The 25,190-nt window shown below is 47.8% G+C and overlaps 3 protein-coding genes across 9 annotated transcripts in view; 1 reads left to right on the top strand and 2 right to left on the bottom strand.

Moving 5' to 3' along the window:
* Nucleotides 1-6,025, bottom strand: part of LOC143211297 (ropporin-1-like protein) — a 39,753-nt gene extending 33,728 nt beyond the window's left edge. Inside the window, exon 1 of the mRNA XM_076428817.1 lies at nucleotides 5,895-6,025. The gene's annotated coding sequence lies outside the window, so the exon portion shown is untranslated. The remainder of the gene's footprint in view (nucleotides 1-5,894) is intronic.
* Nucleotides 6,026-7,254: 1,229 nt separating this feature from the next.
* Nucleotides 7,255-17,820, bottom strand: LOC143211293 (ras-related protein M-Ras). Of its 4 annotated transcripts, XR_013009426.1 has the most exons (5): nucleotides 17,660-17,820; nucleotides 17,048-17,372; nucleotides 16,250-16,566; nucleotides 15,989-16,175; nucleotides 7,255-7,391 (listed from the first exon to the last, which is right to left on the bottom strand). XR_013009426.1 is itself a non-coding variant. In XM_076428811.1 (4 exons), exons 2-4 carry the CDS (start codon nucleotides 17,235-17,237, stop codon nucleotides 16,086-16,088), a joined length of 597 nt encoding a protein of 198 aa, XP_076284926.1. In that variant the 5' UTR covers nucleotides 17,238-17,372; nucleotides 17,660-17,820; the 3' UTR covers nucleotides 10,589-16,085. The 4 variants fall into 4 exon arrangements, 3 of the variants coding, with proteins under 3 accessions (XP_076284926.1, XP_076284928.1, XP_076284927.1); XM_076428811.1 differs by lacking the exon at nucleotides 7,255-7,391 and having other exon boundaries at nucleotides 10,589-16,175; XM_076428813.1 differs by lacking the exon at nucleotides 7,255-7,391 and having other exon boundaries at nucleotides 10,589-16,175; nucleotides 17,665-17,808.
* A 2,196-nt stretch (nucleotides 17,821-20,016) lies between these two features.
* LOC143211263 (116 kDa U5 small nuclear ribonucleoprotein component) lies at nucleotides 20,017-24,936 on the top strand. 4 transcript variants are annotated; one of them, XM_076428759.1, is made up of 8 exons: nucleotides 20,017-21,062; nucleotides 21,447-21,718; nucleotides 21,777-22,048; nucleotides 22,115-22,803; nucleotides 22,865-23,094; nucleotides 23,176-23,894; nucleotides 23,957-24,237; nucleotides 24,362-24,936. In XM_076428759.1, the coding sequence occupies exons 2-8, from the start codon at nucleotides 21,473-21,475 to the stop codon at nucleotides 24,865-24,867; spliced, it is 2,943 nt and encodes a 980-aa protein (XP_076284874.1). In that variant the 5' UTR covers nucleotides 20,017-21,062; nucleotides 21,447-21,472; the 3' UTR covers nucleotides 24,868-24,936. The 4 variants fall into 4 exon arrangements, with proteins under 4 accessions (XP_076284874.1, XP_076284873.1, XP_076284872.1 ...); XM_076428758.1 differs by having other exon boundaries at nucleotides 20,992-21,225; XM_076428757.1 differs by having other exon boundaries at nucleotides 20,992-21,292.
* Nucleotides 24,937-25,190: the final 254 nt, after the last annotated feature.

Genomic DNA, 25,190 nt, shown 5'->3' with positions numbered 1-25,190 from the left:
GCGGATAAAAAAGAAGGAAAAACTGGTCCCCGCGGTACCGTGTGTTCCGACGATGTTGCGCTGGAATCGAGGGAGAGTTTCCCCGGTTTCTATCCCGGTCCCTCGCGCAGGACCAGCTGTCGGTGTTACCGTGGCGTGGGTGGATTTCGCATACAGAAACCGGGCCAGGTAAGAATAAAAAGCGACAGGACAAAGCGGGCATCGCGTACAACACCTGCTCCTCTCTCCGCGTTCCAGGGGATACTCGTCCGGGAATAAGAGTATACTGGGTTGTCTCTACAAGGTTCCCTAGCTCTGGCTTGCCTACCTTCCTGTCTACCTGCTGCCACCAGTCCCGGCGATCTATATTTCCTCAAAAATATTTTACAAGCGTTCCAACCCTGAATGAATAAACCGTCTTCTCTATTCACGGGACACGCCGTTTCTAACTCCGCATAAAGACCCGCAGTCGTTTATTTTAGATAATCTATATAAATAAAAATGTAAATGTCCGTTTGTTTGTAATCGGTCATCTCCGTAACGGATGAACGTAGAATGGAACGTAGAACGGGCATCACAAAGAATGGTTCAAATACGTGCCAGACTTGAGGATGCACGGTTGCGAGAACGGCGATCGGGTTCTGCAGCTTCAGATCTGCATCAAACTCAACAGAATGAACGCGACAGGCTGAAAGACGACAACGAGAAACAGCAGATCAGCGTCAAACACGACTCCGTGATCAGCAATCACGTGATTAAAATGTCATATCTGTGACAGGTAAAAACATGCTTTTAAAAAATACTGAGGCACAGCAACGCGTGGCGGGGGAAAGTTAGTAGGTAATATAATATTTCGTTTCGAAGTCGCAGAGAATCGCCACTCGATCGATCAGCGAACAGGTTCACCGGTTTTAAATGTGAGAGAGATTGTTTGAGTTGTCAGGGATGAAGCCATAACCGCTTTTTAACCGGAATCCGATAACCCCTAGGAAAAATATTAGCTCGCACGCAGAGTGTGCTCAGGTATGCCAGCCGCGACACCTTCCCCTGCTCTCGCGCTTACGAGCTCGTTACAACGGTCGATGTAGCTGGCATCAGAGACCCCGTGAAATCATTCTCCTTCGTTGCCAAGACGACCGGACGTGTATCGCGAAATCTGGAGAGAAGGCGACCCTGACCACGAACGCACCCCTGCCACGGTCGATCGAGCTTCCCCCGTGGCTTTTTTTATGCATACCTTTCCGGGGTAATTTCTACGGGGTTCTTTCTCGTTCGCGGAGCCGCGTATTTCGATCTCGGTAAAGCGAATCGAGGAGACCGGGGGCGACTGTTGAAACGATTACAAAGAAGCAGAGAGGTTCGGCTGCATTTATTAATTCGACTCTCCCTCGCCCTTTTTACCACTGACACGAGTACGACTCACCCTTGTCGTAGCATCATGATTTACAACTCGCTGTACACGCCCCTCGGAAGAATCGGGATCGGTCTTAACCCTTATGTCAACAACCGAGCACCCACCTTCCATTTCTTTTGAAAACCTCTCTTTGACCCTCATTTCACGAACTGAACCTGTCCCTCAGCCTCACATTAACACGGCGATGAAAAGCTATTTTTCGATGTTTTTTTATTCAAATTGATGTGTTTCGCGTTAACAAAAAAACACCAAGTTTCGGGAAAAAGTACCTAATAAATTGAAATAAGGGGCGGATGAGAGTGTTGATCTTTTTGTTGATCACACCGACGCGGATTCTGAACGACAATTCGCGTAGACGGGTTCTGTCGATGTAACTTGTGGTTCTTCATCGACGTGATAGGCAACGGAAGCGGCAAACTCGGGGGAAGGGTGCGAAGTCTCGAGACGCTCGACGAGAACGATTGCGTCCGGGGCTGAACGTCGCAGATAGCGGAGCCCTAATTATTTCCGACGCTGTAAACTTTGACGCGACTATTACGAGGTGGGCGATGCTGCACGGAACAATAGAGAGTCCACGGCGAAGTTCAGTTTGGGAGTGAAAGTCGACGCGGCGGCGATGCAAGGTGGACGGGGCTAGAACGGGCCAGCGAAGATAACAGATTGCCCTGCTCCGGCGAGCCGGACTTTCTTAATTCCCGGCGATCCACGATAGCGAAATAGCCGACGCCTCCGACGACGAACGCGAGCGCGCACACACATGGAACCAGACCGGATCTTTGTTCAGGTTTCGAGGAAGAGAGGAGGGCCAGCGAGAATTTTATTTGACACCTGATGAATGTGCCCGTGCCGCGAAAAGGTAATGAGAATTCCTAGATCGTGCGCGACCCGAGTATGAAGTATCGCTCGTACGGATAATGAAACTCGTGAGAGCGAGAGCGAGAGAGAGAAGCGACAGAACGATGTTTAACGGAAGCAGCCGGCATAGTTGTTTCGGAGAGCGAGAGGGAAGACACGCGGAAGTTTTTCCTCGAGACTCGCGATCTATCGGTCGATCGATCGAATGCCTATAGATCGGGATATCGGTTCCAGCGAGAGCATAATTTGTATCGCGAGCATAAAGGAGAGACGGTCTCGTTCGGAGGCCGGTGAAACGGGCACAATGAAGAAGATAAATACGCGGAATAAACGTGAATAAAATGCATCAAACAATAGGTTCCGTTCAGCCATGAATAATGCATGGTACGAACTTGAGGCGAACGGAAGAAGAGTGGATGCTCGAATGCGGCGGAGAACGCGACGCAACGGTAATTGATTCGTTACGACCCCGTAAACGTTCGATGAATGAAAGCTAATATCTCCGCGCGAAACAAGGCCAGCCGGAAGCTTATCTTCAAGCGCGACTCTCGTCCGCTCGCGCGAGAAGAGAGAAGAGGAGAGGAGAGGATTGAACTGGCGCGCGAGAAACGCCGCACAGTTTCCTCCGTGTACAGTGTACGGTATGCGGATCACGGGAGGCGATCGTCGACGAGCCGCTCGTGACGCGCTTCGTTCGTTTTCGAGTGTTTGAGAAGCAACTCGAACGGCGCGGCATGAAGCGCCGTTCATACCAGGGGAACGAACGCGTCTCTCTGTTCGACAGCGCGTTGAGCAGCACAGCGAACGCGGTGCCGGATGGAAATGTGTGCTCTGTATCGTGCTCGATCGTTCCGCAAACGCGAGGATTTTGATCGACAGAGCGAGAGAGAGAGAGAAAAAAAGGGGAAGGAGAGTGTGTGCCCAGAGCCCGATGAAAATGCCGAGCGATTGCAGCCTCGCGCGGAAACTTAATTTTCGTTCGGCACGAAACCTTTTTTCCCCCGAAAAAAGCTCCCGGGAAATGCGGAATATTTTCCGTTTTCACACATTTGGAATTCTGCGGTCGTGTCGCGTCCGCTTTCCCCACTGACTACGCGCTTTGTTTCGCGACAATCCGCAAGCGCCCCGCGGCAAACGCGTATTTCCTGCGGAATACCACGGAATCGGACCTCCAATGGCATCAAAGGGCTCTCTCGGCGAAATCCGCCGGCGAACGGAACACAGAAGCTCCGATTCGTTACCATTTATGGGCAGAACCGCCGGAGAAAGCGACGGAGAAGCTGCGAGGTCGCCGACGGTCTTCGAATTCGAAAAATCTTAATGGTCCGCCGTGTATCGAGTCCCTACGATAACGTTCTACATCGTGTCGATCGCAGATAAGTCCAGTAACGCCGGCTGCACACCTACGTTTTTAACGTACGGTGCTTTTATGCTGTCGAAATTAATAATTTGCGGCATAATACACAGGGTGAGTCGGGAGGAACGAACCAAACTCCAGGAGCGTACACAGGAAAATAATGTAAAAAATCTCATATTTTCTTATTCAATTTTCATTTGTTTTTACTTTATAGCGTGATTACAGCGTAACAATTAAACAAAATTTCATACATTAACATTTCTTATTTTAATAAATGTTCGAAAACACCACCACGGACCTTTAAACATTTTCGGCTTCATCTACGAAGGACGGCCGAAATGTTAATGTATGAAATTTTGTTTAATTGTGTAATCGCGCTATAAAATGAAAACAAATGAATCTTTTTAATGAGTTTTTTACATTGTATTTTCCTGTGTACAGTCCAGTTTGGTCCGTTCCTCCCGACTCACCCTGTATAATCGTGTATTTAAACGACACGCGATTACGTTTAAAATAAATATGTACACTGTCCGATTTAATTTACAATACTTCGGACCGTAATTACATTGCCGCACCGTCGTCGCTGAAAACGGAGCAACGCACAGAGTGCTGCAATAATGGTTGAGAAATTGACTTGGAAACTCGAGAGTTCGACCTAGAACAAGGACAAAATCGAACGTCGTAAAGTTCAACACCGTGAGCTGTGCTCCGGGAGCGAGCGAGTACTTGTAATTGTAACCAAACGCAATCGAACCGATGCGTATCGATGTATAATGGCTGTTTCGCTGCGCTCCAATCTGTTCGTGAGCGTCCCCCACGGTAGACAGACAAGATATCGAGGCTGAAATGTATCTACACCAAACAAGTCCGGGTCGCATCCCTAATCGCAGTCGACGGAGGTCTAATCGAAAAATGGACATTTCGTGTAGGAGCGACAACGATCGTAGGGGACGTTAACGGGGTGGCGGACTGCGTGAACGGCAGATAGGACGGGAATGGACAGCCGGGACCGACGGTGGTAGATTACAAGTAAAACCGGCTGCAAGGAGGAAGGAGTCAAAGTAGCAGACGAAGAAGGGTGCCGGAGCAAGAGAAAGAGAGAAAGATAGAGCAACTGTGGCGATAGAGAGAGGGAGGACGAAGAAGAAACCGCCTGGATGTGTTGAAATAGAAGGTTGTAACGTGCCCGGAGTCTGATGGATCGAGGATCCGAGTGGAAGGAAGATGGAGAGAGAGACGGAGAATGAGAAAGCAAGAAGGAGGGGTTGCACGGCGGAACACGGGAAGAAGCAAGATGCAGGGGACGACAAAGAGGACTTCCCTGATCCCCTTGCTCGTCACCGAGAATGTCAGCCATCTGGCATTGTATGTACGGGAGACCTCGGCTGCTTTGGTGTGCGGTGTCCGAGAGCATGTTGTACTCGGTGGCGCCTACCCCACGAGGTTCCCGATAGAAACGAGACGAAACGAAAGCAAACAACCGTTCGCTCGAGAGCTGATTGGTAGGTTTCTTCGTAGATAACTCGGCGAGGAATCCACAAGCGGAATCGCGGGTTTTCAACGGCGCGTGTTTTCTCACGACGCGGAGGCTCGCATCGATTCCTCGAATTGTCTGAGCACCGGAGCCGGTGACGCCGTGGCGTCCGGAGCCTTGAAACGCTCCAAAAGCGGAATGGAGCATATCCACGGGTTAAGAACGAAAGTGGCGTCGATTACTCCCTCCTCCTCCTCCTTCACCTCTTTTTCTCTCTCTCTCTCTCTCTCTCTCTCTCTCTCTCTCTCTCTCTCTCTCTCTCTCTCTCTCTCTCTCTCTCTCTCTTCGGACTATCTTTCTTACGAACGCGACTACCTTTCTCTCTCTGTCTTAGCAGCGATCTCTTGAATGAACCGAGTCTCTCAACCATGGCACAGATACGACGCACTTAGTCAGCGTGCCGCACGTGCCTGTTGTGCATACGTAATGCGTATTGACACGTCGAGTGACAGCACGCGGGCCGAGTCACGCTGCGAGCACCTCGTCGAATCGATAGACCGAGGAACGTCACGGGCTAACGCCGTGGACGACCGGCGATTTCGGAGCGCCGATAAGATCGTCAACGGGAGAGACAGAGACGAACGTATTGTCCCTTAAATTATTCAGCTCCGACGCCACGAGTTCCGCTGGTTTGCTAGAAAGCGGTATCTCGGGCGCATACGATCGCGAGTGCACGTATGCAAAGAGAACGAGACAGAGAAAGGGAGGACCGAATCGAGATCACGAAATTACCAAAGGAGATTGTGCAGACTCACCGGCAATGGCGACGAACAGGAGGAATATCCACGTATCCATGAGTAAGCTGGCGAGGCGTAGCTGGAAGCTGGTGGCTGCGATCGCGAGCTTGTCCATCACGCTTCAGGATGCAGCATCGTTGGTCCTTGTGGATCCTGCTGGCAGCTTCCAAACTGGTCCCGCGGTACTCTCTGTCTTTGTTTTTTCTGTCCGATGTCACCGAATCACTGTCCTTGTCACTGAATCCGCCGAGAACACCGGAAAAGTCCTGTGGCGCGTGTCGCGTCGCGTCTGCTTTTGGTCTCACCACCGCGGAACGTGTCCTGACACTGTCCTACGGTCCCGTACGGTCTCCTGCGGTTCCCCTACGGCTCTCCCACGGAGCAGGCTCGCATCGTTCGAGCGTTTTCGCGATGTTCCGCTCAGTCGGACCGTGTGTGATCGCTCTCCGACTCTCGGAGCCACGCTCGGTGGTTCTTGTCACCGTGAAGCGGTAAGATGCGATCAGACGGGATCTCCTCGCGTTCAGCGTCGCGATTCGATGCGCGCGGCCTCTCCGTTGAATCACGCCGCGTGTGCCTCTACGCGTGTCCGTGTCCGACGATGCGCTGGTCCGCGCGCGTACGTATCATCCGCTCGGCTCGGCTCGGCTCTCTGGCCCGCGCGGAGCGCCGGATATCTCAGCCGGAGCGGAGCGATCGGTCTCTCTATCTCTATCGCTATCTATCTCTGCGCTCCGATATGTACGCCCGCCGGGAAATCACCGATAGACCGCGGAGTAGATCGCGCTCGCAGACGCGCGGCGCGACGGTACGGAAGAGAATCTGGTGCGAGCTGCGAGCAAGCAAGCGAGTGAGCGAGCGAGGCGTGCACTCGTGCGGGCGACCGTGGTGTGCTCTCACCGCCGCGTTGCCCGGAGTATTGACCGACTCGGCTCGGCTCGGCTCGGCTCGACACACGGTGCGCCTCGCTGCGGGACAGACCAGGCGGGGAGAGATGCGGAGGGGGCGCCTGCTCTCTGACGACTACTGTACTCTCGGGTGCGCGCGCATTCCGGCTCCTAAAGCTCGCAAGAGCGGTCCCGACGAACCACATATACCTACGCGCCTCGAGGCTTCGAGCCGATTCAACCATTCGACGGGCCTTGGACGGTTCTTCTTTTTACCTTTTTTTTCTTTTCTTTCCCTCCTTTATAGTACTCTGCCTCCTTCTACCCCCGAGATCCCCACCCTCGCCGGCCCGGCCCGGCCCGGCCTCGCTCTATCTGTCCCGAGACCTGTCGTATTTCTTCGGGTACGCGAGTTACGTCGCGTCGTCGGGGCCACGGGAAAACAAACGACCGTTCGACCCGACGATTATCCGCGCCAAGCGAACCTGCTCTCGCGGTTCATATTGTGTGCAGCTTTTTTGACGAACGACTCTAGTCCGTCGACGAATAGTCCTCTTGAACTCTCTTCTTTCCGCGGAAATCGGTGACCCGTGCGTCCGGAATAGAACCGATGAGTAACTCGGCCGTTCTGGAAACGAAAACACGGCTATGATGCTTTAACCTTTCAACTGTAGCGCGGGGGACTGATCGAGCAGCATTTAAATCCGATGCCGGAACAACAAATGGTCCGTTGCCGTAGATAAAAAGGGTCGACGGTACCCCATTTGGTAACAGCAAAGGATTCCGCGGAATCCGGAGTCAACGCCGCGGATGGAGCAATTCGCGAGTCGGAAGTCTTTTGTAGATAAGCGTTATCGCGGCGCCAGCCGATCGGTTCGAGAGCCCGATAAGGGGGCGTGTAATAGACCGAATGAGTCGCGGCATGATGGATGATTGAATAAACAATGGCAGGGCAAACGCCGCTGCACGAAACCTGTTTACCGGCAACGAGAGATCACGCGATAACGCGCTATCGCCCGCCGAAGAAGCAGCCTCGCACGAAAAACGAAAGGTTTGCTGACGCTGACGCAACAATGTCCCCCGACACCACGACGACGACCGTTCCGCGGTGTTCTACGTGTTCCGAGTGCTACGTGAACGAGCTAGAGATGCCTAAAGCCCCGTACACAATACGTATTCGAGAACTAGAAGCTCGTGATCGGCGACATTCCTTCAGGTCACGATTTTAATAGGGCTGAAGAGTTCGTCAAACTCGGTCTGGGCCTGTGCTCTACGCTTTATGCTAAAACCGTAAAACCGAGCATTACCCTTGAAGAACTAACGAAACTATTCCATAAAATGGGAATTTGAATAGGCTAACCGTAGAAGCTGAAGGGTTAATCAAACTTTCCCCCGATTACCACCTCCCTCGGGCTTTTAGAAGACCTAGAAGACAGTTCTAAAGTACGTTACGAGTAGATTCGCCCCGAAGCAATGCTGGATCCTCAGCTAATTGACTTTAACGAACCATCGTGATTCGGGCGGAGATTAGCCAAAGTCTACGTGGTCTCTCGGTGTGCAGAGAGCTTTAGTGAAAGAGACACGGTTCTTTGGTTGTCTTTTACCGTTTCGCGAATAGTTTACGACCCGGTCCGCGTTTCCGGCAAGCGAGTGCGCGGTTTAGGTTCGTGCGAGCACGCTGATTTCCACGAAAGAGCGCGGTGAATCGTCCACGGAACGGTTGACACAGGGAAATCGACCGATACGTACACGACGAACGGTCTACCGGTAGTTTCCTCGGTCGATACGAGGATACCTCGTCCGCCGAAGGAAGATCCGATCTCGGGAACGGCTCGAACGCCTTCCGGACTTCAGCAAAGAGATCTATGGCTCGGATAAGGACCTGGCTTCAGAGATCCAGCAGGTTGTTCGGCACGGGGGAAGAAGGGCGAAATCCTTCGTGTGTGCAGCGTTCTTCAACCCCTCGGCCTGGCCGAACTTTCTTTCCCGAATCGCGAGGGAGGCGTCGCGAAGGAACGATCGGTGCCGATTTTATCTTGGCGAGACTATCGAACCGTAAGCCCCGGGACCCCATAAGCGTCGGCGACAATGGCGTCGAGCCCGTAGTTAGTCGCACGCGACCAACCGTCCCAGGCTAACGACCAGCGACGAGCCGCGCAGCGGGGTTCCTTTTGTTTAACCGAGTCGTTTATTAATCAATTGCATAGCTCTCTTTCTCTGCCCGTAGCTCGCCGGAGCTCGGCAAAGAGTTGCGCATTTGACGGTCAAACGCTTTCTTTTTCTTCTTTTCAAGCGACCCGCGCCGCCCGGCTCGCCAACCCCCCGGTACCCATCCTTTGATCTCTCGCAAAAATGTCTTGTTACAAGGGAAGCAGAGGATCCCGGGGCAGAGTATCTATGCGCGACGTAATTTGCCGTACGCGTCCAGTGGAAACGCGAGACCCGAGCGTTCAATTACGGGAGCTGGAACGAGCCGCGCCCGTGGATACCTATCGAACGGAACAAACGTCTCCAAGGAGATTTCAAGACTCGCGACTTCCTCAGGAAAATTACTCGACTTCGATTCCATGTCGAGCGCCCGTTTTCATTCGAGACTGTTAACCGGGAAACATCTGCATCCCCCGAGGTTCACATAATTGAACGGATGTCTGGAAGAAAGGCGTTTATTACAAATTTTCTGAAATGGACTGTTCCATGCAATCAGTGCCAATTTGGCAAAGCTTTCAGTGCTCAACAATGGCACTAGAAGTTCGATATTGTAGCACGTTACCATAGTTTCCATTACTATGGAGCAACGAATGGTTTTCACGTCTTCTTGTTTCACGCCCTTTTCCGAGATACCCATTCAATTCGAGGGGAGCGACGATTCACGAATATACACTTGAATTCTCTGCTCGATTACACGCGTGATCGACACGGGAAAGTAGAAAACGCTCTAGCACCGCGCAGAAGTGGGCGTAAAAATCGCGGGGAATATAAAAGATCGATAAGAGTCGATCTAATCAACAGGTTGACCTCGAGAATGCCGATACGAATCGTTCGCGGTTGTCGTACATCTTCTTTATCGTCCGGCTATTGAAAGCAAAAATCATGCTGGTCTCTCTGTTCGTCGAAAAATTGGTCCTTGAATGCGGTACTCTGCCCGCGGGACGCAGTGTTTCTCGCGAAGCGTTAATTGCCGACGGGGTAACGAAATATGGATATGTGTACACAGCGAAAGAATAATAGCCGCGCGGAACAATGGCTGCGCACCGGCTATTCGAGGCAGCTGCGGCGATTCGGCTGCCGGCGAACGCTATAATGGTCCGATTTACATTAATGGGACCACCGTGTCAATAGGTCGATGCGTTCCACGATACGCTGCGCTCCGAACCGATTGGTATTACGATTCGACGAATATCAATGTCAATAAACGCGGCTCGCTCGAGCGTACCGAGGGAATCGCGGATGCTCGCGATTGCGGGAGCGCCAGATGAATCGCTCGCGGCGAGTACGCGTCGGGTACGGGTCGGGTACAGCCGCGCGTCCTATTAAAACAAGCGTCTCACGCTCTCGAAACATTATCGTTAAAGCATTAACGACGAGCGTACGGATCGAAGCGGCATAACCGACGATAATTAAAACGATTCGAGGACGTCGACGAGGGTTTTTGAAAGCGCTTAATCGGGGAAGACGTCGTTTCGACGGCGAACACCCGGCTCGCGAATTCGCGCCGCTGGAGCCCCTTCAATCAGAGAGCACCCTCGCGTAGACGTTTTTTTTCAATTACGCTCTTTTTCCCGGCTCGCTTCGTCGCCGATTGGGACAGGTGAATCAGGCGAATGCTTCTCTTTCGTTTCCATGTTTTCTCCATTTTTTCTTTTTTTTTTTGTAAACACGTGTTTATAATTTATTATCAATTGTGTACTCCATACAGTGACCTGCACAATTAGTGACACGCTCGCACACACGCATCCACCTCTACGCATTCTCTCTTGAGAAAAAAAATATATGCACGCTAACGTAGCGTGCGTCACACACACACACATATTTATCTCCATACATATGTATACATGTATATACGCCAGCACGTACATAACATATCCGATGTGCCGGTATATCTCTTGTATATAATATAAGTATATATGTATAACTATCGTCGGGGGGAGGAATTTTTCTGTGTTCTTCTTCTTCTTTTTTTTTGTTCCTTTTCAAAATATATATGTACATATATATTTCCGTAGCTACCTATAGGACAAGAACTGTGGCAACGATCGTACTTCGTCTTAAATCCTATTATGTACATACCGCGTGAACTTTTTAAATCATATGATGATGAAGAATGAGTACATATTATATTACGACGACACCACACACACCCACAGAGTATTTCTGAGCGGACAACCCGAAAAATCCATTTTCTGTTTATTTTTTTTTTTGTAAATACGTTGTGGTTTCTATATACAACAATATACATATGGATAAGGTGAGCTTTCAATTTTGAAAGACTACTCCTGGATATTCGTATGCGTGGTCGGGCCGACCCTCTCCGCCCCCACTGCCTAACCCTAACTAATTCTGATCGCATGATTTTTCCATTACTAGTTCAAATTCTGTATGACGGCTATATAGAATGAAAAGATTATGCGATCAGAATTAGTTAGGGTTAGGTGGTGGGGGGGCGGCGATCACGCATACGGAAATATAGGAGTAGTCTTTCAAAACTGAAAGCTCACCTTAAAAACCAAAAAAAATAAACAGAAAATTGATTTTTCAGGTTGTCCGCTCAGAAACACTCTGTGGGTGTGTGTGGTGTCGTCGTAATATAATATGTACTCATTCTTCATCATCATATGATTTAAAAAGTTCACGCGGTATATAGATCGTTCGACGATCGTAGTGATATATCTGTAGAAACAGTTGACGAGTGGTCGCATCATGCTAACGCATACGCACAGCACGGGCGTGCACGTATAGGCAAAATTCAAGGTAGTAGTAGCTGCAGTTTTTCGCAAATCTCTCAAAAACTAAGGCTGAGCGGCGGTTACATGTATAGGAAAAAGTTGTTCAGAATCTTCACCCTGACAACATATTAAAAAATCATCGAAATCGGTGAGGTGAGACCTTTTATGCACAATTACCAAAAATCATCGAAATCGGTGAGGTGGGACCTTTTATGCACAATTACCAAAAATTATTTTTTATGACGAAAAATTGTATGCATATTATTTGGCTTGTACTCTCTTATTATACGCGTAGTTGCATCGTTTCCTGTGCGTCATTTAGATGATTTGTTCTTGGTTTTCATTCCCGTGAGGAGTCGTGGTTACATAGTGTGAAATTGCGCGGATTCAAAAGACGCTGTGTTTATATTTTTTCCGCGAGAGCGAATCCGGCGTTTGAGCCTGTGTGTTGTGTGTGCGGCCGCAGGTGTTCGGTCGAGGCGTCCGAGGCGCGTATTGGTCGGGCAAAGTCGGTCGTCGTCGGTCGTAGCCGGTCGTAGCCGGGGAGTAGTCTGTCGTTGGCCGACTAGGCAACAATAGCGTAAAAAATAAAGTTTGTTGTTATACAGTTCCTCCACGGATTGCTTCCAGAGTTTTTTTTTTATTTAAGTAATCCAGTCATTTATTGGTTCTTATTGAACACATAGCGTTACAGACACGTGCGGTGGTTTCTGGCTGTGTGTCGGTGTCCGAGTTCGTGCGTGTGTGTGCGTGTGGTAGCAAATACTGGAGCAGGAGGAGGGAAAAGTGAGCGCGCGAAGTCAGTATGTGTTCGTGTGTGTATATATGTGTGCGGAGATTTGCGAATTTCGTTTCTTTCGTACAATAATTTAAACAATGATATCGCGTTGGTCGATCTTCCAGTATTTCGTCGAAAATGGAATACACACGCTCAGTCTTTCATGCTCTACCTCTAACTCTTGCACACACGCGCGCTCTCTCTCTCTCTCTTCCTTGCTTTCTTTCTGTTTATGGCATGGATGAAACTGACTTCGATGGCTCTCACAACCACAGCATTCGCAATATCGTATCTCCTCGTACTCGGTATCACAATGATTCAACGTATTGACTATTTTACTGATAGATCATCCCTCTCTCGTTTCCACGTTCTTCTCTCGACTTTTAATTTCTCTAAAAGCGTGCGCACTAATCTGACGAATCCTCCGGCCAGACCGAGCGACTCTCTCTCTCTCTCTCCCTTTCTCTCTCTCTCGAAGAGCCTCGGCCACTGAACATGTGCATGGTTTTATATCTCGTGGTCGTCTCTAATTGTCGTGTGCCTTGCGTAGATTCTAACCGCTGGTGAGCCTCCGTGTTTCCCTTTCTTCTTCCGCGATCATTTCTCTCGTATGGACGGCGATAAAAACGTAGCGCTTTTGTCATAGATTATTATAGAACATGTGTGCGAGGAACGCTAAATATCCTGAGTCTCTGAAATGTTCGCACAGTACGTGGGTTCTGCACACCTCTCTCCACCCTCACTCTTTCATCCGTTTTCTCGCGATAATCGCTACTTTCACCATGGAAAAACCGAGTCTCCTGGATAGAACAAAGAATTTTCCATACCTCCACAAAGAACACGGACCAACGTGTGTTTTTAATACTCAGTTTTTCCAGGGACAATTCGTTGCAGTCCGGACAATTTATACCAGCCAGTTCCAACTTGTTCTCCTCCGGAAACCGCAAGGTCCCCACCATTAGTCAAACCTCTTCCCACTACTACGTATAGCCGTAGAGTTAGTGGGGGCGAAGTTCTACGCATTCTATGGCAACAATGCAATCTAAGAGTGGGGGAAGAACCTAAGCGGGGAAGGTGCCGCGTATGACTCGCGAGCTACAAGTTGGAACCCTCTGATTTATGCAGGAACCGAGCGAAACATACTTGAAACGGGTGCGTTTGACGCGTTCACCACCGAACCACCATGGAACTACCGTCGAATCGAAGCAATTCGTCTAATGAAACAGAAATTGAAGAAATTAAGGTTCGTATCGTCGTAGTCCTAACGAAATTTGGCACGCTAAAATACGAGTCTCGCGGCAGCGAACATGTTAAGATCGGTACCGATAAATCATGTTTCCCGCGAGTTCGATGGCTTCTCTGTCGTTTGTCTGTGCGATCGTCGGACTCCTCGCGATAAAAATTTGTACAATCGCACGATTTTAAACTATTCATTGAGCTTTCTCGCGTAGCAAGATTACAAGTCGTTCGTTCGATAACGTTGTAATACTTCGTTGCGGGCCGGGCAGAACGTGCGCCTAAACAAAGTTGATTCGATGACGAGGCTCGATCGGATCCAATCGAAAACACGCGACAGTGAACACACGCTACAAACGGGAAAGAAAAACCGAAGCGAAAAAGTAGTTTTCTCCGTTCTATGCCGGCTACCCGGATCTCGCCCCCTCTTTCCCTAAAACACTGTTCGCGACAGATTACTTTAATCTCAAGGCAAATATGTTTCACTGTTAGAATAAATCGGTTTTACGCCAAGACGTTTTGTGCACGATTATATTATTTAAATGTTATGTACGTTTACGTATTGTAATGTATGTATATCTCGTATCGTAAAATCACTACGCAACTTCTCACCGATCCTACGGTGTGTAGGGAAAGCACTTTGTGCGTACGCTAAAAACGCGACACGTCGAAGCTCGCGGCTACGATCGGGTGAACGAGGATACCCGAGTATACATCCGGTTACAAGATTCTACACACCCCCCCTGTCGCTGGGAAAAACGAACGTCTCGGAAAACGAAAATCGAATTCGCGATCCGCTGGACCGTCCCTCCCGTCATCGTGTCTCCCCTCCGTGCGCCATAAATAACTTCGGAACTAATTGTTATTCGTTTCACCAATAATCCGCTCGAGCCACTCGCTCGTCGCAGCTCGTCCCTTTTTCCTATCCCTCTCTTTCTCTCTCTATCTCTCTCCCTTGTATTTTTGTTCTCCCCTCGTTTCCACGTTTAAATACTAATGTAGGCCATGGCATTATTTTTCTTAATACATATAAAAAGGTCCGACGTTGATTAAAGTCCGCGCGTATTGTGCTCGACAAGACGCGAGCGCTCGAAATCTAGGATAACCGGTGGAGAAAGAAAAAGGACGCGGCGATATTAATCGGAATTTTGCCGATGTCGCGGGGAGCAACGCTCGCTCCGCTCTCATTGCACAATGTCCAAATAAAACGGAGCTACCTAATAATGCACTAGTCTCGCATCTCGCGCCATCTACGATCAATTTATTACGTGTACGTGGGTGTGTTTGTTCATCGCTTTTTTCCATTTTTTTTTTGTTGTTTTGTTGGTTTTGTTGATCGGACCTCCGAGTGCACGAAAGCGAATAATCTAGTAACAGAGGTTTTTGGATAACTTCACTCCTGTTTCTGTTTTTTTCTTATTTTGTGTTCAGAATGTTAATTGCTCGTTGGGCGCCGCTCGCCGAATGTGATTTTTAATCGAAGAGAATGGACGACTCGATTCGTAAATGATGTTCACGTCGCGTCTACGAGAATGCTATGTATTGTGTAACAAGCTGAGAAAAAGAAACAAGTGTGATATGAAATCGAAATGGAAATCAGTCGGAAGAATGTACGGGCAAGGATCGCTGAATAGAAATCGAACGGAAATAAATACGCTTAAAGCTATAATCCTCGACAACTGTTCGAAAGATGGGGTCGAGTCGATATACGAAACCATTATAGTCATTTCATGACGAGACGTTACGCGAAGAAGTTAAAAAGATCTCTCTCGCTCTTGCTCTCTCTCTCTCTCTCTCTCTCTCGCTCTCTTTCTCTCTAGAATTATGTATGCATCGTGCAATAAAAAACGCTCAATTCCATAGTGTTTCGTCGATGGTAGAAAATTGATGTGTACGCGCGTACAGAGACATGGTCTCGTGTTGTCGAGATGATGAACAGTCAATATTATATATATATGTATATATTTATATGTATATCTCCGACGAATCTCTTTCGTTACATGTTTTTTTCTTTTTTTTTTCTCTCTCTCTTTTCTTATATCTTCGAGTCTTAAACCGATGTTGAGTTGGTTTTGTTACGTTTTTAAAAAATCTAGTCACGCCTCGGAGATGGATAGCGGTCGTTATCCTTTCGAATGCATCTCTTATCGTTACTATTTTGTACAATTATTATACAGGGGGCAAGGGGACGGGGATATCGATCGCTCGTTAATGCTACGAAATAATACGGTGAATGGATAAACAAAAGAAAAGATCATTCACGAGTACCTATATATACGATGGAGGACAGAAGATCCGTATTTTGTTTGGCAGGTGCGTCTCACTTTCCCGATCACGGACACCTCTCCGACACTCTTCTCCCGTCTTACAAAAGATTACATTTCCCCAAACATCTCCGTTTCCTCCGATTCTTCTCCAACTCGGCCGGAGGCTGATTTCTGATAATACGAACGACCTAAGACAAAATTGAAACAATCTCTTCAATCATTCCTCGATCGGCGAACTGATCGAAAACTGTTTTATCCATACCTCGTGGAATGCTGCGTCCACGTTCAATGGTGGATCTTTGGCGGAGGTTTCAATGTAAGGTATACCCAGACGGAGAGCCAACTCTCGTCCCTGCTCCTCGGTGACCTTCCTTAAATGCACCAAGTCTACCTTGTTGGCCACCAGAAGCATGGGGTACACATCTCTGTCGTTTACCCTGAGTATCTGGGTGTAGAAATACATGATATTCTCGTAGGACTGTTTGTCCGTCACCGAGTACACCAACAGAAACCCATCACCCTTGCGCATGTACTGCTCGCGCATGGCACTGAACTCTTCCTGGCCTGCTGTGTCCAGCACTGTTAGGTACAAGAAAACATTCTTCTTTATATACCTCATTAATATACATTTAGCTAAGCCTAATCGATCAACAACTGTGCTTGAGCTTGGGAGATAGTAAAGAGGTAATACAAATATATGAAAGGTAGACCCAAGTCTTTGAAAAAGTCTGTACACTTCTCTCTCCAGATTAGATTGCCCTCTCGCGACTCTCTGCGCCTTTATTGGTAGAGGGAGAAGCATTTTGAGGGAACTACTCTCTGTGCCTCACAAGGAGTCCCTTGAGACATTACCCAATAATTCAGTTAAAACCGAAAGTGCCAGTCAAATGACCCAATTGGAAGACTTGTTGCCGTATTCCTTTCAAATTCCTGCCAGGAGACTTCTTGTGAGGCACAGGTTGTACCATCTACCGATCATAGGTTGTACCACCTCCCGAGCTCCTAATGGTAGATACTTAAAGATATAAGTGCAGGTATATTTGTACAGGATTGTACTTACCATCCAGAATGCACCATTGCTTGTCTACCTCGGTATGTTGTATGTAACTGTCCTCGATGGTGGGATCGTAGTCAGTGACGAACAGCTTTTGGAAGAACTGTATGGTGAGAGCACTCTTTCCGACGCCTCCATCTCCTACTACGACCAGCTTGAAGGTCATAAGGTTGTCATTATTGGGAGGACGTGTCATACCGCCTTTTGCTCTCCCACCCCCTCCCCCGCTGCTCTGCCGTCTTCTGCCTATTCTGTCAACTGTTCCAATGTGTTCACAGCAGAGTGTACCTGCCCTTAAATTGTCGAGCTACCGCTGTCTGGCCGAGGTACCCTAAACAGACGATCCGTTTGTTAACTGTCGATCGACAATCAACACAATAAACAGGAAAAATCAAGCTCGCTTGACACACCGTAGTTAATGGTTTTGTTTACAGGAACTCGAGCAACCGAAACGTAACGCACGTCGTTGCAATGTAGCGGGTGTGTCAATTACACTTAATAGGACAGAATTAGGGAGACAGGTTTAGGACGCGCGAATACGGCCCGACAGATTGCAACGGCGTTCGCTTAGGATGCTGAACGGATGCTACACGCCGCGAGAAAACAAAGGCGTCTCACCTTACATGATCTGCCACTCCTGCTTCGCGTTCTTCCAGCTGTCAGTCTGTGCCACTGTGGGCAACATTCGTATCCGTGTAGACAGTGTGCAGTGTGTTTGTGTAAGCTGCCAACGTAAGTGTCGTGCACGATAGGCCGAGTATACTTCCGCGACCATGCGCGCAACATTACTGCCACTGCCGTAGCGGTGACAGTTGCAGACAACTTCAGACGACTCACAAGCCAACTCCCGATGTCTGTAAACAAACAGAAGATCGATGGATCATTCGTGGATCTACGACCTACGATGTTCATTGTTTCCAGTCCCTGTTACACAGATCTTACGATCTTCTTTTATTAATGATCGTCGTCGCTTGTTTATTCCCTGTTGAATCGAATCGCACCGATGCGGCGAGGTGAGCGTAGCGGTGCGGTAATTTTTATTTCTATGTGCACCGCTATTCTCTCGTCACCGCTCCACTATAAACATTCGCATTTAAAGCGTACAAGTAATTCGAATGGGCGCGCAGTAGCCCAGTGAATAGAGCTCGCAAAAACAAGTAAATAAAATAAGAAAAAATATATAAAGTAATTCGAATCTACCGCTGCAGCTCCTCTAGCGGCGCGTCTTCCAACAAGCACGGCAAGCAGTGCTACCAACCGTGTTTGTCACATCGAAGCACAGACAAAAAATGCAAGGAAAACTGGGAGATTGTACTCAGATTGTACTCTAAATGTACTCATTCCCTAAATATGTCATATGTATTTCATAGCATTAGGACAGCATTAGGATAATACCTTGTACTCAGGGTATCGCCACTCAATGTATTTTTCTGTTAGCACGGAAATCGAACGCCATCTGAATTTCGTGTTACATAACTAACGGGTAAACGCGGGAATTTTAAATCCATACTACCCATTCCTTGCTAATTTATAATTTTTATTTGAAAATAAAACAAATTAAAACATTTTAATACATTTTAAATTCAGTATATTGAATATTGTAACACTTACAAAAAGTATATGTACAATTTTCTACTTATTAATAAATTCAAACCATATTATCAAGCGCGATAACACTGTTTCATTACAAATATTGCAAATTAAACATTATTTACAAACTTTTTCACAATGAGAATACATCAAATGCATATCACAGCAATTAACAATGAACTGGCTCAATAAAAAGCAAAACAATGTATAACACACATCCACACATATCGTATATCTCGTAACACACATCGAGATCGTACAACACACATCGCAACTCGCAGAACATACATCGAGATCGTATAACACGAGATATAAGATGTGTGTTACGAGATGTACGATGTGTGTTACGATATATACGATGTGTGTTACGAGATATAAGATGTGCGTGGATGCGTAACACACATCGTATATATCGTAACACACATCGAGATCGTGTAACACACATCACCCACATCATATATCTCGTAACACACATCGTATATCTCGTAACACACATCGTACATCTCGTAACACACATCTTATATCTCGTAACACACATCGTACATCTCGTTACACACATCGAGATCGTACAACACACATCGCAACTCGCAGAACATACATCGAGATCGTATAACACGAGATATAAGATGTGTGTTACGAGATGTACGATGTGTGTGATGTGTGTTACGATATATACGATGTGTGTTACGATATATACGATGTGTGTTACGATATATACGATGTGTGTTACGAGATATAAGATGTGTGTGGATGCGTAACACACATCGTATATATCGTAACACACATCGAGATCGTATAACACACATCACACACATCGTATATCTCGTAACACACATCGTACATCTCGTAACACACATCGTACATCTCGTAACACACATCTTACATTTCGTAACACACATCGAGATCGTATAACACACATCACACACATCGTATATCTCGTAACACACATCGTACATCTCGTAACACACATCGAGACGTACAACACACATCGCAACTCGCACAACATACATCGAGATCGTATAACACGAGATATAAGATGTGTGTTACGAGATGTACGATGTGTGTTACGACATATACGATGTCTGTGATGTGTGTTACGAGATATAAGATGTGTGTAGATGCGTAACACACATCGTATATATCGTAACACACATCGAGATCGTATAACACACATCACACACATCGTATATCTCGTAACACACATCGTACATCTCGTAACACACATCGAGACGTACAACACACATCGCAACTCGCACAACATACATCGAGATCGTATAACACGAGATATAAGATGTGTGTTACGAGATGTACGATGTGTGTTACGAGATGTACGATGTGTATTACGACATATACGATGTCTGTGATGTGTGTTACGAGATATAAGATGTGTGTAGATGCGTAACACACATCGTATATATCGTAACACACATCGAGATCGTATAACACACATCACACACATCGTATATCTCGTAACACACATCAACATCGTATAACATACATCGCATATCGCAGAACATACATCGAGATCATACAACATACATCGCATATCGCAGAACATACATCGAGATCATACAACACACATCGCATATCGCATAACATATCGCATATCGCAGAAAGCGAGGGTCATCTGCCCTTCCTTTGCGCAATCAACGATCGGCTCAGTGGCTAGACTACGACGAAGATTCAAAACACTTACCAAAGCCACAGTTGCACCAAAAGAAGGTCATGGTGATAGTTTGGTGGTCTGTGGCCGGTTTGATTCACCACAGCTTCCTGAATCCTGGTGAAACCATTACAGCTGAAAAGTACCACCACCAAATCGACGAAATGCACAAGAAACTTCAAGGTTTGTGTCCAGCACTGGTCAGCAGAAATGGTCCTATCCTTCTCCACGACAACGCCCGGCCGACCCTTCAAAAGTTGAACGAATTAGGCTACGAAACTATCTCATCCACCATACTCACCAGATCTCTCGCCCACCGATTACCACTTTTTTAAGCATCTCGACAACTTCTTGCGTGAGAAATGCTTCAAATCCCAGAGAGATGCTGAAACGGCATTCAACGAGTTTGTCACCTCCAGGCTCCAGAATTTTATTCGACCGGAATAATAAGATTCTCCAACCTAATACATTGAAACCGTATATTTTTGTTTACAACTGTTTACAACGTGCACCAAAATACTGGCATCAATTCCATCTGGCGGACTGTTTGAGAATTACTCCTGCAAGTAGTGACATCTTTATTTCGTGTTATAGTACTAAATTCGTGCTAACAGTTCTCCTATTAGAGTGGCGATACCCTGCTTGTACTGTACGAAATAAAATGATTCAACCATTTTCGTCACATTGGCATGTCGCGTTCGTATTTTTACTGACTTCACTCGATACAAGTTGCACGAGTTGTGTACACACGAGAAATAAAAAATACACGTGTGTTTTGATCGTAAACATAATTTCATTCTATCCCCGTCTCCGTGTTCTGAATGTAACGATTAAAGATTTCAGTAAACGCGCTGTGTTTCATTTTACAACACTGATCCATACGATGCAGGGTTCATAACCAAAGCGAATACAAACACGACATCGATTGAACGTATGCAGTACTTCTATAAATAATACTGTTGCTGATAAGTGCACAACATTAGCGGCGGCCGTTCTTGGTAAACATTTTCACGAGTCGGACAGAGTTGGTCGATAATTACTAGCTTTTTTACGATGTTACACATGACCGGTTTCTCGTCACTGTCAAGGTTATGACCCCGCATCTAACTCGTAAACAATCTTTTTTCATAAATACATCCCCTGTGTTTGCAGTTATTTAATTTAAGAGAAGACTCACCATGGACGCTGATCTTTACGACGAATTTGGAAACTATATCGGTCCCGACTTGGCCTCCGACAGCGAAGATGAAAACGAGTATGGAAACGCTGGAGACGATGCGGACGACAGAGATCGCTCCGACGAGGAGATGGAGGAAGACAAGGATGAGTCTAGGGAGCAAAATGATCAGGGTAACTCCATGGCAGTTGTACTCCACGAAGACAAAAGATACTACCCTAGCGCGTTGGAAGTATACGGACCAGAGGTGAGTCTATTTGCTGCAACTTGCCTCTTCTCCATTAATAAAACTTACCATATTCTAGGTAGAGACATTAGTACAAGAAGAGGATGCCCAGCCACTGGACAAACCACTGATAGCGCCAACTAGGAAGCCAAAGTTCCAGATCAAACAGCAGCAACTCCCGGAGACAACGTATAGCATAGAATTCTTAGCGGACATGATGGACGCACCCCATTTAATTAGGAATGTTGTTCTGCTTGGTCACTTGCACCACGGAAAAACTACTCTAGTCGATTGTTTAGTGAGGCAAACCCACCCCTACCTTCACAGTGTGACTGATGAGAAGCCTTTGAGGTAAGAAGCGACAATCTGTCTGATCGATCATAATTAGACTTGATTTAAAAAAATGATTATCTACAGGTACACAGACACTCTATTCACGGAGCAACAGCGGGGCGTATCGACGAAAGCGACTCCGGTGACTCTGTTATTACAGGACGTGAAGTCCAAGTCTTATTTGTTAAACATATTTGATACTCCCGGCCATGTGAACTTCTCCGACGAGGCGACAGCCGCGATACGATTATCTGACGGCGCGATACTAATCGTGGACGCCGCCGAGGGTGTCATGCTAAACACAGAACGGCTACTGAAGCACGCGCTTCAGGAGAAGCTTGCGCTGACAGTCTGTATAAACAAGATAGACCGGCTGATTCTCGAGCTGAAGCTGCCTCCGTTAGATGCGTACTATAAATTAAGGCACATCATCGAGGAGATCAACGGGCTGATCGCTCTGTATTCAGACAACGAGAACCCGTCGTTCGTGTCGCCCGCAATTGGCAATGTGTGCTTTGCGAGCTCAGAATACAACGTCTGCTTCACCCTAAAATCCTTCGCTGCCTTGTACGCGAAGACCCATCCCGGATTGAACTCTAACGAGTTCGCGAAGAGACTGTGGGGCGACATATACTTCAACTCAAAGACTCGGAAGTTCACGAAGAAACCGCCGCACAACACCGCTCAACGCAGCTTCATCGAGTTCATTTTGGAGCCGCTGTACAAAATCTTCGCTCAGGTTGTTGGCGACGTGGACACCACTTTGCCGGATGGTTAGTATATCGATCTGCACTCATCACGTCTCTGTATACTCATCTCTGTCGAATTCCACAGTGTTGGACGAACTGGGTATCAGATTAACGTCAGAGGAGATGAAGATGAACATCAGGCCGTTGCTGAGGTTGGTCTGCACCAGGTTTTTGGGAGACATGTGTGGGCTAGTCGACATGTGCGTGGCCCACGTGCCTAGTCCCCAATCTCACGCACCGGTCAAAGTGCAGCATGTGTATACGGGGCCCATAGACTCTCCTCTGGCACAGGATATGGTGAACTGTGATCCTGACGTTAGTATCTCGGAATTATTTCGAAATCCAAAGGATTTATCTTTGTTCAATCTCTATATCTTGCGGATACGAATGTTTCAGGGCAGGTTGATGATTCACAGCACGAAAATGTACCCTACCGAGGACTGTACGCTATTCGTAGTCCTCGGAAGGGTGATGTCCGGCACCCTAGAGGCAGGGCAACGCGTACGTGTGTTAGGTGAAGCGTATTCCCGCACTGACGAAGAAGACTCGCGAGTCCTGACTGTTGGAAGGCTGTGGATCAGCGAGGCACGCTATTCCATCGAGCTGAACAGGGTTCCAGCTGGCAACTGGGTCCTCATCGAAGGCATCGATCGACCTATAGTGAAGACCAGTACGATTACCGACTTAAACAGCTCGGACGATCTCCACATATTCCGGCCATTGAAGTTCAACACCCAGAGCGTGATCAAGATCGCGGTGGAGCCTGTGAATCCTTCGGAACTGCCGAAAATGTTGGACGGTCTGAGGAAGGTGAACAAGAGCTACCCTCTGCTGGGGACCAGGGTCGAGGAGAGCGGCGAGCACGTGGTCCTGGGAACCGGTGAACTGTACTTGGACTGCGCCATGCACGATCTACGTCGCATGTACTCGGAAATCGATATCAAAGTAGCCGACCCTGTAGTGGCCTTCGCAGAAACCGTGGTGGAGACCAGCTCGTTGAAGTGTTTCGCCGAGACACCGAACAAGCGCAACAAGCTGACGATGATCGCCGAGCCCCTGGAGAGAGGATTGGCGGAGGACATAGAGGCGGAGCACGTGAAGATTACGTGGAACAAGTAAGCTTGCATTTCGATGGATCAAACGTAGAGGGAGGTCTCGATCACTTTGCGATTTGCAGGAAACGACTGGGAGAGTTCTTCCAGACCAAGTACGACTGGGACTTGTTGGCTGCGAGAAGTATATGGGCGTTTGGGCCTGATGCCACCGGTCCCAACATTCTAGTCGACGACACGCTGCCGTCCGAAGTGGACAAGACGCTGCTGAACAGTGCTAGGGACGCGATTATTCAAGGCTTCCAATGGGGCACCAGAGAAGGTCCTCTCTGTGAAGAGCCGATTCGGAACGTGAAGTTCAAGATCTTGGATGCTGTAATCGCTCAGGAACCTCTGCATCGAGGAGGTAAGAATATTGGACTATTCTATCGTTGGGAGTTGTGAGCTTGGGAATTGGCCATTCTCATTTTGAATGTCAAAGAATTTCCCAACGGTAAATAGGCCAGTGTTAACTCCGTTTTCTGTATCAGGTGGCCAGATCATTCCAACTGCGAGGAGGGTAGCGTACTCTGCGTTCTTGATGGCGACGCCCAGGCTGATGGAACCCTACTTGTTCGTCGAGGTGCAAGCTCCCGCGGATTGCGTGTCGGCCGTTTACACGGTGCTGGCTAAAAGACGAGGCCACGTTACCCAGGATGCTCCCGTGCCCGGAAGTCCCTTGTACACCATCAAAGCATTCATTCCAGCGATTGATAGCTTCGGGTTCGAGACCGATCTGAGGACGCACACACAGGGACAGGCGTTCTGCTTATCCGTGTTCCACCATTGGCAGATCGTACCTGGCGATCCCCTAGATAAAAGTATCACGATTCGACCACTCGAACCTCAGCCGGCTACACACCTGGCCAGAGAATTTATGCTGAAGACGCGACGGCGGAAGGGACTGTCGGAAGACGTGTCCATCAACAAATTCTTCGACGACCCTATGTTGCTCGAGCTGGCGAGGCAGGACGTGCTTCTGAACTACCCGTTATAAGAAACCAATGCTGTATAATTCCGATTTTAGCGCGAACACGTATCGATAATAAAACTAATTTTCTACGAATGTTCGATTTTTTTCCACCTCCTGCTCCTATCGACCTGTATTCGCTAAACGATTCTAGATTAGTTTCCGGGAGAATGTTTAAAAGAACGATCGTCAGAGATTGAAGTATCGAGATGTCGAGCGAACGAAGTTTACCCTACGCCCCAAGTAAAATGGAGGACGCCTAAATCAATAACTGCGCAGGGACGCGGAATGTGAGCTGCAGGGAATGCGGAGCAAAATATTCCACTCAAATGTATCGAGTAGTATCAGAA

This window comes from Lasioglossum baleicum, chromosome 8 (assembly GCF_051020765.1).
Source record: "Lasioglossum baleicum chromosome 8, iyLasBale1, whole genome shotgun sequence".
Classification (NCBI taxonomy): Eukaryota; Metazoa; Arthropoda; class Insecta; order Hymenoptera; family Halictidae; genus Lasioglossum; species Lasioglossum baleicum.
Note: the sequence above shows the minus strand (reverse complement) of the source record. Positions and strands in the feature narration are given on the sequence as shown.

Excerpts from the sequence above, each read along its gene's own strand:
- LOC143211263 (XM_076428759.1), top strand. The coding sequence starts at position 21,473 with ATGGACGCTGATCTTTACGACGAATTTGGAAACTATATCGGTCCCGAC. Across the intron at positions 21,719-21,776 it reads TGGAAGTATACGGACCAGAG|GTAGAGACATTAGTACAAGA; the intron begins GTGAGTCTATTT and ends ACCATATTCTAG. Across the intron at positions 22,049-22,114 it reads ACTGATGAGAAGCCTTTGAG|GTACACAGACACTCTATTCA; the intron begins GTAAGAAGCGAC and ends GATTATCTACAG.
- LOC143211293 (XM_076428811.1), bottom strand. The coding sequence starts at position 17,237 with ATGACACGTCCTCCCAATAATGACAACCTTATGACCTTCAAGCTGGTC. Across the intron at positions 16,567-17,047 it reads GCAATGGTGCATTCTGGATG|TGCTGGACACAGCAGGCCAG; the intron begins GTAAGTACAATC and ends TGTACCTAACAG. Across the intron at positions 16,176-16,249 it reads TGGACGCAGCATTCCACGAG|GTCGTTCGTATTATCAGAAA; the intron begins GTATGGATAAAA and ends ATTTTGTCTTAG.